The sequence below is a fragment of the Phoxinus phoxinus genome (assembly GCF_949152265.1).
Source record: "Phoxinus phoxinus genome assembly, chromosome: 25".
NCBI classification, from domain to species: domain Eukaryota; kingdom Metazoa; phylum Chordata; class Actinopteri; order Cypriniformes; family Leuciscidae; genus Phoxinus; species Phoxinus phoxinus.
The window spans coordinates 21,754,483-21,766,700 of NC_136900.1; the positions used below are offsets into that span (position 1 = coordinate 21,754,483).

The 12,218-nt window shown below is 36.8% G+C and overlaps 2 protein-coding genes across 2 annotated transcripts in view; one reads left to right on the forward strand and one right to left on the reverse strand.

Annotated features, from left to right (window-relative positions):
- Positions 1–5,428, forward strand: part of ccdc33 (coiled-coil domain containing 33) — a 23,259-nt gene extending 17,831 nt beyond the window's left edge. Inside the window, exons 6-11 of the mRNA XM_079604622.1 lie at positions 850–943; positions 1,785–1,903; positions 2,088–2,168; positions 3,293–3,409; positions 3,541–3,617; positions 4,442–5,428. Coding sequence (XP_079460748.1) covers positions 850–943; positions 1,785–1,903; positions 2,088–2,168; positions 3,293–3,409; positions 3,541–3,603 — 474 coding nt within the window. The 3' untranslated portion in view covers positions 3,604–3,617; positions 4,442–5,428. The remainder of the gene's footprint in view (positions 1–849; positions 944–1,784; positions 1,904–2,087; positions 2,169–3,292; positions 3,410–3,540; positions 3,618–4,441) is intronic.
- LOC306994191 (cholesterol side-chain cleavage enzyme, mitochondrial-like) lies at positions 4,603–10,919 on the reverse strand. The gene is made up of 9 exons (XM_079604621.1): positions 10,657–10,919; positions 9,070–9,225; positions 8,796–8,995; positions 7,430–7,633; positions 6,566–6,726; positions 6,020–6,186; positions 5,141–5,219; positions 4,832–5,023; positions 4,603–4,731 (listed from the first exon to the last, which is right to left on the reverse strand). Exons 1-9 carry the CDS (start codon positions 10,911–10,913, stop codon positions 4,609–4,611), a joined length of 1,539 nt encoding a protein of 512 aa, XP_079460747.1. The 5' UTR covers positions 10,914–10,919; the 3' UTR covers positions 4,603–4,608.
- Between the last annotated feature and the right edge of the window lie 1,299 nt (positions 10,920–12,218).

Below are 12,218 nucleotides of genomic sequence, written 5' to 3' on the forward strand. Positions count from 1 at the left end.
TGTCATTTTCCGACCACCAAACAATATGTTTCCATCCACACGTTTTTATCCGAATTAAGTGATATCGAATGAAAAATGCCTTATGGAAACAGTAAAATTCGATTGAATTTCATGAATATCGACTTAAATTAAATGCGTTCGGTCTCATCGGATTTTATCTTGATCGATATACGGCTTATGCGGTAAACGCTGATGGAAACGTTATTTGCCGAATAAATAATGAATTGCATTTTGTCTAGCAAAACCTTGTTCGCAAATGTTGGCTTGAATGTTGTGCGATTCAGTGCGAAAATGAATGGAAACACCTTAAAATGTCTCAAATCAATTCGATATACCAATTTGATCGCAAAACAGCGTGTGACGTCATTACGCACAGGTTTTTATTCGCTTTAAAGCCGTTGGATGGAAACACACTTTCACCAGCTTTATTCGCATGCGTTTTTTTTACCGAACTTCAGATAATTCGATGGACAAGTGGACGGAAACTTAGCTAATCAAGCTATTAAAACTCTCAGTCAATAGGACAAAACATTTTTTTTACCCCAAAATTAAAATTGTGTCCTCATTTCTCACTCATATGTCATTCTAATAGTGTTATTTTAGTAAATAACACTATTATTTCACATTAAGGTGACATGAAATGAATCCATGAGACTCTGAGGACATATGATAGCTGACGGTGAAAAAATTATAATTGCGAAATATTAAATTCCGCTTCGTTTTTTTAGGTGCATTCATGAAAAAAATCCCTCCACGCCCTTGGTTATGGTTGGTTGAACTATTTGTTTACATATCTAGCAAGGATCTAATGTATAATGTGCTGTATTGTGTTTTAATTCACTGTGGCAGGTCATTGAGAAGATGGAGAAAATACTGGATGCAAAACTGAAGGAAATAAATAAAGAAAATTCAGAGAAGAAGAGACCAGCTGTGAAACATAAAGGTGTGGCTTTACACCCGCTTTTGGTGGAAACACACACACACACACACACACACACACGCACACACACACAAACACACACACACAATTAGCAGACCCTGGCTACAACGAAGAATGGAGAAGTGGGAGATGACCAAATAAGGGATGATAATTTGCTCTGACCTAATATTACAAAAAAGCAACTCACACAAACCGGGTATATGTTATATTTTTAATCTTCTGAGAAAAAACAGCTCATTAACCTCGCTAACCAAGCGCTGGTTAAAAACAGCAGCTCACGAACGTTAAGTTAGCTAACGTTAAAGTTAGCAATAACCAATGGAAATTCAAAATGGTATACACACGATGAACACAGACAATATAACATTTAAATATACTGCAAATAAAACAGTCACTTGGATAACGTAATTTTTTTTTTACTTTTGGCTTAAAATGTCCGTCTCTGACCACGGCAGTTGGCAGTTGCAGCAGAGAGAAAAGTCCCATAATGCAATTTGACACATAAATAAACAGAAATACACCCGTAAATGACGTTCTATGGACAATTTCTGTAAAAATATACAGTAATACAACTGTTAATAAACAGATATTTCTTAGAGTGAAGTCTAACACACACACAAAAAAACATTTCAGTTATTATGTATTGGTCAGAGCCATGGCTTAGTGTTTGTGGTGCTCGTGCTGGAAATTTGGGTTCGAGTCTGTCCTGCGTCATGCCCTAAAAACTGCCTCTCTCTGTCTCGGTAATTTCCAGTCCTCTTACTACTCTCTTTATCAATAAAAAGTGTGAAAAGCTTTCCAGAAATTGCCACTGACAAGTAATCGTGCTGTTGTATTTATGAAGAGGAGCTCAAGAGTAGAGAGATCGAGTCTGTGCTGGCGGCAGAAAACTCTCGGCTCCGAGCAGAGCTGGACAGGCAACGTGATCTACCCCCACCGATCATCATTCAACCGCCGGTGCAGGTAAAGCCCCAGCGTCCCCTCAAACTGCCATCCCGGACCGCAAACATCGAGATCCGGCCCACATCTGGTACGCGTTGAATCCACATGTACCGGATCTGGGCCGACACTATGTTGCTGTCTGAGATTCTGCATGAGTGCTTTAATGTGCACATTTTATTAATGGTTTTGATCTCAATCCCATCAGCCTTTCTCAGACGGCGAGAAGCTGGACTTATTGACGCAGCTGGCGAGAGCTGAGGGTCGAATCCAGACACTGGAACAACAGGTTTGATCCTTTAAAGGGATAGTTCACTTTGATATTAAATGTTGGTATGTTTTAGCTTACCTGAAGTGCATCCAAGATGTAGGTGTCTTTGTCTCCGCAGTAGTTTACATTTTGATATTTTAAGGTCAAACCGTTCTTGTCTGTCAGTCATATAATGCAGGTCTATCGGCACTGTGTCTAATAGCATGCAAAGTCCAAATTAAAAAATTCCCCATCGTAAGTGCACATTGATGGCCTAAGACACGAAACAAGCGGTTTGTGTGATAAAACGAACAGCATTTATATAGTTTTTATCTCTTTTATACAACCACGTCCAACATATCTGTTTACACCGGATTTCTTCCCCGGAAACTAATCTAACCGCCTTCGATTGGACGTTGCATTTTTAAACTCAGCAGAAACGCGTGTGATTGGCTGTACGGCTCAACGTATGCCTGTGATTGACCTGAACAATGAAGCGAGTAGTGTGTCAAGATAGAAGGCTTACAAATTGGGAATAAGTGAAAACTCAACACTCCCGGATGAGTTCGCGCGAGCTTAGGCCATCAATGTGCACTTACGATGGGGAGTTTTTTAATTTGGACTTTTCTCTGCATGCTATTAGAGACAGTGCCTATATACCTGCATTATATGACTGACAGACAAGAACGGTTTGACCTAAAAATATAAAGATTGAAACTACTGCGGAGACAAAGACACCGACATCTTGGATGCACTTCAGGTAAGCTAAAACAAACCAAAATTTAATTTCAAAGTGAACTATCCCTTTAATGCTGTGAGAAGACATTCACTTTCACACGTACAGGAGTGTAAATTATGGGTTGAGGTGTAGTGGTTGGTGCGAGCGCTCTTTACACATTGAGCTTTGGTGCTCATGTGGGTGATCGAGGTTCGAGTCTAGCCAGTGACTTTTCCCATTTGACTTTCTTTCCCATATAATTTCCTATATCATATTTTATGATATTAAGTCCTAAAAAATGACATCTACCTGTTCCTATGTACCTCAATAATAGAATGATTGTTTTTGTTTACACAAACACTGGAACAAGACACTTCTGTCAACACAAGAAATGTTTATTTGAACTGTGCGGTGTTTGTGTTTGTGATATTGGTCATTTGCGCAGCTCAAGGAGAACTCCAGACAATGGGGGAAAGAGAAACAAGACATGTTGACCAGACTCAGTGAATATGAACATGGATTCACTCGAACATCAACCATGATTCTTTTTGATCTGCCCGTGGTGAGTAAATAACTGCTATTTATTTAAACTTATGATTATTAGTATTATATTTGTTAGACCTAGACCAGTTTATATACTACTGTATATCAATGGTATCGTCTTTTAAGTCGTCCTTTTTTATTTCTTAACAGAAAAGTGTGACTGATTCTGTATTGGGACATTCTCGACACAGGCAACTGGAACCTCTGAAGTGATCACGTCTATCAGTGTTAGTATTTTGCTAAATATTGTTGGGGAAAAAAAAGTGTATTTTTAATATAAAAAAAACATAAAAATTTTATGTGCCAATTTTCATTCATTCATATTAATTCAAAACCATTTAGAATATTTGGATGGATGTGTATATATATATATTGTTTCTGAAATATAACAAGACAGCTTGACATTAGTACCAGTCAAACATTTTGTTTTACTATTATTCTAAAAATCTGGAAAATATTAATAATAAAGTCATCAAACCTTTTGAACAAACTTTGAGAGTCACAATTAGTTCAAAATTAAAATTAAATTTTAAATCAGTGTTATTTTAATATCATTAAGAAACTAATATAGCTTTTATTAATTTAAAATAGATATTATATTCATGTTTGCTATTTTCGCTTTAATTTCAGTTTAAGTTTTAGTAATTTTGTAGTGTGTTTTTGTCATTTTTATATTAGTATTTTAAAAAATAAATGTCTATTTTGTTTTTATAAATTTTTTATTTCAGTTTATTTCTATTTTTTTAAACTACATCAAGCTAAACTAAATAAAAATGAGAATATTGCCTTCGCAACTTTTTTTGTTTTATTTTATTTTTATTTTATTTTATTTCAGTTAATGTTTATTTTATTTCAAATACCGAAAATGTTTAGTATGGTTTTAGTTTTAGTTTCAGTGATATTAATATGAATAACCCTATTTTAAGTTTAAAAAAAATTAATTACTAACCTTCATGCCATTCCAAGCACAAAAAAAATATTTTTTTTTGACAAAAATGTTTTTATTTATGTTGTTTTGAACATTCCTCAAATATCTTCTTTTATGTTTCAGGTTAGAATGACATGAGGGCGAGTAAATGATGACACCACAATCCCTTCAAGATCATGAGAAACTTCAATTGAGTCCAATCTTTTGACAGACGTTACATCTCAAAGACGGATCTAAAGCTCCGAGTTGCGTCCAGTCCAGTCCAGTCCTCGACATCATTCGCAGCTCTGCTATCTGCGGGCGCTCAGTGGTTTGATGGTTAGTATGATGGGCTTCTCGGGCAGTAAGATGAGCTCAAACGTGCTCCTGACCTCCACCTGCCTCTGCTTCTCAAACCTGAAGTTCTCCAGCATCTATAAAGATGACAAAACGACAAATTAGAAAGAGAATGAACCCGACGTTATTTAGCCACTTAAGAGGATATGATGTTCCTCGCTTTAGAAATCCACATACGTGAATAAGGAAGAGCTGCATCTCCGTCTCGGCGATCCTGCGGCCCAAACACTGGCGTGGGCCGAACCCAAAGCTCAGGCTCTTGAAGTAGTGGGTCTGGGATCTGACCCAGCGAGCGGGACGGTACTGTTCTGGGTGCGGGAAGACCCGATGATCACGACCCATAGCGTACAGACCCAGCTGGACTAAAGTCTGATCCAGACAGACAAGAGAACAGTTACGACTGTGTCCAGGTTGTCATGAACGAATTCGGTAACTTCCTTCAGTTCACACACACACACACACACACACACACACACACACACTCACCCCGGCTGGAATGTGGTAATTTTGAAGGACGATGTCTTCAGTGATGTATCTTTGTAGACTCACAGCTACAGGATGTATCCTGCAGAAGGAATTATATGATTTTAGACGCATGGTAAAGCCAAATGCTTTTATTCTTTTATTTCTGGGTGTTTCTTCACTAATGAAGAAGTAATCGATGAAGCTTAATTGTTGTCAATATTGTTGCTTGTGGTGAAACTGACAACATTGTAATTTGTGTAAATATTGACAAATCAATTTCACACATTAAATATTGAAATGGTTTATAATTATATCACTGTACAAGTCTATTTTAAAAACAATGTTTTTATGATGGATATACATTCTGTATATATATATATATATATATATTAGTGCTGTCAAATCGATTAATCGCGATTAATCACATCTAACATAAAAGTTTGTTTATATATATATATATATATTATATACACATTATATTGATTAATCGATTTGACAGCACTAGTAGCCTATAAATATACACACATACAGTGCTGGGTAGTAACTGATTATTTGTAATCTGAATTACGTAATCAGATTACAAAAATGAAGTGGATTATATTACATTTTAAAATTCAGTTAAAAAATTATTCATAATTTATTGATTCTCCCCAACTCAAATTTTTAATTTTCCTTCCTAAAAAACCCTATCACTTATAATACTGTATGTTTAGAAAGTCTTCTAGATTCGTGTAATTGCACACAACACCAGCCGCTAGTAAAGTGTCTGTAAGTGTAAGTTAACCTTGAACAAAGAGACAAAATATTTCATAAAAATCAACTCTTGAAAAATTTGATCCCCTATAGTTGAACCGAAAGGTGTTTTATGCCATAATATCTTGGAGTGAGCGGTTTGTATACCTTAAAGTTTCCTTCAGGGCTCCTTTAAGCAGAGGAACCATCTTAAGCATCTGCATCACGTCTCCTTTCGAGGCGATGCGAGCCGCCGAGATCTCCGCCCGGATCTCCTCCTGCAGGTCCGGGTGTCGGGCCAGCTCATAGAGCGTCCACATCAGTGTGATCGACGTCTGACGCACACACACATACAGAAAATATCTCAATACATCAACCTTGAAAACATTTTGATTAAACACACTTTGTATAACCCGAGTTCATATTTTGTAATACCGCCAAAAAATTTAAATATATAATAATTTACTCAGTCAGGTCATTCTCTTACTTCAGTGAAACACAAAAGAAGATGGTTTGAAGAATGTGTTTGTCCATGCAATGAAAGTCAATGGGGTCTAATGTTGTTCGTTTTGGACCCCATTGACTTTCATTGCATGGACAAAAACATTCTTCAAAATAACTTATTTTGTGTTCTGTAGAAGGTGTGGAATGACATGTGGGTGAGTATATTATGGTATTTTTATTTCTGGATGAAGTGTTGATTATTTATCTTACCGTGTCGACCCCTCCAGCCATCAGCTCCGTGACACTGGCCTTTATGTCCTCGATGGACAGTTTGTCCAGCATTAGAAGGCTAGCCAGCACGCCAGGGTACTTCCCGCTGGCTTCTGGATCTTTCCTCATCTGTCGGTAGATGTTCTGGATACATCGGTCGGCTTGAGGGATGAGGGATGAAAAATCAGTGGAAGTTTCAAGAGCCTCGATATACTTAAAGTGAAATCGAAGAAATGGTGTGATGTAATTTCGAACAAAATCAGGCCAAAGTTACTTTTGTTTCAAGTTCGTTTGGGAGTTCGAAAAACCTTGCCAAAGTGAACTTTCCGGAAAAGTTCGCTCCGGCTGGTGAACACCTTCGAGCTACCATTGGTCCGTGGCGATTAGTTGAATATCTGAACATGCAATATATCAAAAGATAGAACAGAGCCTATGCTTTTAACAAACAACAACAAAAAAAACGTTTTATTGTTTCATGTTTCCTTTTTTAATCAACACTTGAATGTGGATAAGTCTAATAAAAAAAGAGAATGAGAAAATCAGATTTTTGTCAAAGACCTGGAATGTTTTCCTCAAAAACCTTAATTTCTTTTCGACTAAAGAAAGAAAGACTGGGGACATCTTGGATGATATCGGGGTGAGTAAATCATCAGCAAAACATTTTTTGGAAGTGAACTAATCCTTTAATACTGTATAGCTACTTGCAGCGTGGGCAGCATCGGGATGTTTGCTAACGGTATAACGCTGGTCACATATTTTGAAATCATTTTTACCCCTAAGCGAAGAACTTTGCAGTGAGTATATCATGTTTCTTGGCAAAAAGACCAGCATGAATTTCATCCTATGCAACCAGTGTTGTGTTACCCTGGTTAAAGATGCCGTCCCAGGCCTCCACGTGGTCCTTCCAGATCTTGGCCCCCATGCGGCGGAGCAGGGCCGGAGGGAAGAACAGCATGGGCGAGGTGGTCTTGAACATGACGGTGATGCAGTCGATGAAGTGCTGGGCGTCTGGATCAATGTAGTCCAACAGCAGACCCAATCGCTCACCGTACAACACAGCACTCACGGCTGAGAGGATACAATGTATATATATTAGAGCCGGGACTTTAACGCGTTAATTAAGATTAATTAATTACACAAAAAATAACGCTTTAAACATTTTTTATGCATTTTAATCACACTTATTTTTGCACCGCGGAACGTTTCTCACTGGATGAGTTTCGGCGGACCGATTATACTCGAGCACCAACTAGCGTTCATGACTTCAGACAAAAACAAACCACAGTGAACATGAATAAAGAAGCTGACGAGACCGCTTTGGTTGGCCCCGTGGATGTGAAATTTTGTTATAAAAAACTAACGGATGGAAGCGTTGAGAATAAGAGCATGGTTGTGTGCAAGCTATGCAACAAGGAATTTGCATATCACCGCAGCACATCGAGCCTAAAGTATCACCTCAACGCAAAACATATAGCAGCTAGCGTGGACGCAAATATTTATAATATATCCAATTCAAATGCGATTAATTTCGATTAATTAATTACAAAGCCTCTAATTAATTAGATTAAAAAATGTATCGAGTCCCGACCCTATATATGTATCCACTGAATACTATATATATATATAGTAGGGCTGTCAAAAGATTAATTGCGATTAATCGCATCCAAAATAAAAGTTTGTGTTTACATAATATATGTGTGTGTACTGTGTATGATTATTATGTATAAATACACACACATTCATGTATATATTTAAGAAATATTTTCATTTATACACTGTATTATATAATTTATATTATCTATAAATATTTTATATATAAATACAACCAATTTTTCTTAAATATATACATGATTGTGTGAGTTTTTATATATATAAATAACTATACACAGTACACACACATATATTATGTAAACACAAACTTTTATTTTGGATGCGATTAATCGCGATTAATCTTTTGACAGCCCTGATTTATAGTATATATGTACTGTATATATTCACATTTTATTGTACAGACCATTATAATAAAATAAGAAAGTTGTGTTTGTTCACTCTAAAAAATGCTGGGTTGTTTTAACCCAATTTTGGGTAAAATATGGACAAACCCAGCCGTTGGGTTAAATTTTTACATTACATTTTTAACCCAACGTTTGGGTTTGTCCATATTTTACCCAAAATTGGGTTAAAACAACCCAGCATTTTTTAGAGTGTTTTTGATGGTGTCAAACCTTACATTCCAGTGCGTACTTGAAGAGTTCATGGGACAGATCTGTGGTCCATTCATTTTGTCCACTCCTCTCAATCTTTTTATAGACTCGAGCCACAAAGTCCTGCCCGACCTCATCCAGGAGCGGCACGAAGTTCCCCTGCACCTCCGGAGAAATCACCTCCTTGTTTAGAATGATCCTATTAGATTTCCAGTCCTCTCCATCTCTGCAGGAACAAATCAATGTCTTTTACTATTCCAGTAAACGTGGTTGTAGCAGATCTGGAAAGACTCTGCCTACTTTAGCAGGACGCCATATTTGCGGTTCCTGTAGTCCCTGTAGGAGGTCCACGCTTCCACCCGGAGTCTCTTGGGATAATGACCCTCGGCTTTGAACAGGATAGCAGCGTCTTCAGGCTTGATGATGTTCACACTCTCGTAGTATCCAACTTTTTCCCTGAGCAAATGTATTGTGCAGATATCATATAATGTTATGATGATGTTTTCACAATGTTCAGGTGTCTTGCATGATTTTGAGATCCATCTTTTCACACTGAGGACAACTGAGGGACTCAAACACAACTATTAAAAAAGGTTCAAACATTCCCTGATGCTCCGGAAAGAAACACGATGCTTTAAGATCCCGGTTCAATTGTACTTAATTTGTTTTCAGGGGAAATGTGTAAGTATCTTCTGTTGCTTCCCAAGGGCTGTACTAATTAGTAAAAATTTGATATTTAAACAAAATAAGAAAAAAATATTTCAAGGGAATGTGAAATATTTTTTATTTATTTTTGTCTTGTGGACTATATGTAAACATCTCTTATGTAAAATATCTCGTTCAGGACAGTATTGAATAGAAATATAACATGCATTTTGTATGATTCCTGCAAGGGGTATGTAAACTTTTGAGCATGACTGTACTATTGAAGTCAATTGGGGACCATGTTTGAGATTGGGTAAATAATGACAAAAATGTTATTTTTGGGTGAACTCTCCTTTTAATACCTCTGTGATGATGAAAAGGGTCACATGAACCCTTCAAGCACAGACTATTATGGAACAATTTATATATTAAATGTCTTTTTTAGATTTGTTCGGTGGTGTAAAAATGTTTAGGTGCATAAATGATTGTACAATGAAAAAGAAATGAAGACAATTTGTATTTATTTTTTCTTAAATAAAAAGGAAAAGGTCAGTATGGTTTATTATTATTATTTTAAAAATACTATATTTTTACTTATAAATGTCGGGTTATTCCGGTCAAATGGAATAACCTTAGGAAATCTTTTTGATATTCATGAGTCAAAAATGTGTGATATATTTCGGAGAAAAAAAAACTGTCTGGAAATATTTTTACGGTATTTTAGTACTTTTTATGTCATTAAACACATTTATGTAGTATACAATTATGAAATTAACATAAATACAATTATTAAAAAAAAAAATTACCACCTTTGACCAATTTCTATGACTTTTCAATCTTTGATAACTGGGGGAACAAAATAGTAACTCTTTTTTTTTAAGGTGATGGAGTTACACGTTACTACATGTACTTACTATAGTAATAACTGCATTATGCATAATTACAAGTAACGAACCCTAAACCTAACCGTAACTCTATAGTAAGTACATGTAGCTAGTTAATTGATATTACTCAGTACTTATTTGACTGTGTCGCCTAAAAATAAAGTGACACCAAAAAAAGTCATGAAATATTTGAGAAAAAAACATATCGCAAATAAATCGAAATGTGCATGACTGTTTTATTTTTTATTTCTATAATTTTTAAGGCCTGGAAATCACATTTTTCCTGAAAAATACAAATGTTTAATTTCAGACTATTAGGTGTAAAAAAAATAAAAAAAATAATAAAGTGTCGTTTTACCTGTAGATGGGACCAAACATATTGAAATTGTGCACCATAATCCGGTGTATATTCCTGAGGCCATCCATTTTCCAGAATGTGTAGAGACTCGCCACACCGTTCTTCCATTGTCCAGGAATCTCACTATAGGGCAGTACGGTAGAGTTGTCCTTTCGGACTGCAGGTACGGGTCCTGCGTGGGACGTCCTGACCTGTGGCAGGTGCTTAAATGCGGACAGACACGGAGCCAGACGGGCCCTCAGACTCCAGCGGTCCATCACACCCTCTCACTGCCTCTCTCTCGCTATGGGAAGAACAGCTGCTGTGGAAAGCCGCAGTTTGCTTTAATATGACTTCCCACTTCGCATGTCAAGGATGATGGAGTGTGCTGAGGACATAAGAGACCACCCCAAATTTTCTGGGACATTCATAAGATGTGGTGCCCCCTACTGGCTATTATTGAGGGCCTTATTGTGATGGACCTCCTGATCAGACTTCTCATTCTATTTTCTATTCTTTTCAAGCTTAAGTAGATTATGTTTTAATGAATTCATTATTATAATTTTTTAATATGGTTCTTTGATGGTCTTTTATATTTCTGCAAAATGTAATAAAAAGTTTCAATAGTAATAATAAAATATATATTTTCTAGGACCCCGTTTCCCAAACTCTCTCTCTCTGATTATTTTCCCAACCAACAAGTCCATTTCTTCACTAGCTGTCAAGTTCAAACCACTAACAGCATTTTGAAAGAACCGCTTCCAGGCTTTGAAGCTTTCTGGTTGGTCACTGAACTGTATTAAGCCAGTGTTAACAAGTTCAAGTCGAGCAAAATATCTGACAAAGTCTGAAATGTCTCACTTGTCTTGTTGGGAAGGTTAAAGGAACACTGCACTTTTTTTTAGAAATAGGCTCATTTTCCGACTCGCCTAGAGTTAAACTGTTGAGTTTTACCGTTTTCGAATCCATTCAGCCGATCTCCGGGTCTGGCGGTAGCACTTTTAGCATAGCTTAGCATAGATCATTGAATCTGATTAGACCGTTAGCATCTCTCTCAAAAAAATTACCTAATTGCGCTGCTGGTACGGCAGCAGTTCCTTGATTATTACACAGGAATGAGAGTATAGTTCCTAGTCATATTGGCCTAGAAAATCGCAACTTTTCATTTTCTGTCGGTGTTAGTACACGATGTAACTACAGAAGAGTCCAGTTTTAAATAGGAAAAATATCGAAACTCTTTGGTAATTTTTTTGAGAGAGATGCTAACGGTCTAATCAGATTCAATTATCTATGCTAAAAGTGCTACCGCCAGACCCGGAGATCGGCTGAACGGATTCGAAAACGGTAAAACTTAAAAAAAGCTTAACTCTAGGCGAGTTGGAAAATTAGTAAAGGAGTATTCCTTTAACAAGTTCAAGTCGAGCAAAATATCTGACTAAGTCTGATGTCTCACTTGTCCTGTTGGGAGGGTTAAGGTGTTGGACTTGCCATTGTTGAGAGGTGGTGTGCTGCTTTAGGAGAAACTTGTGTGCCTTCTGTGTTGGTTATTATCCGTGTTACCAGAAGGAGTATGTTTCATGTTT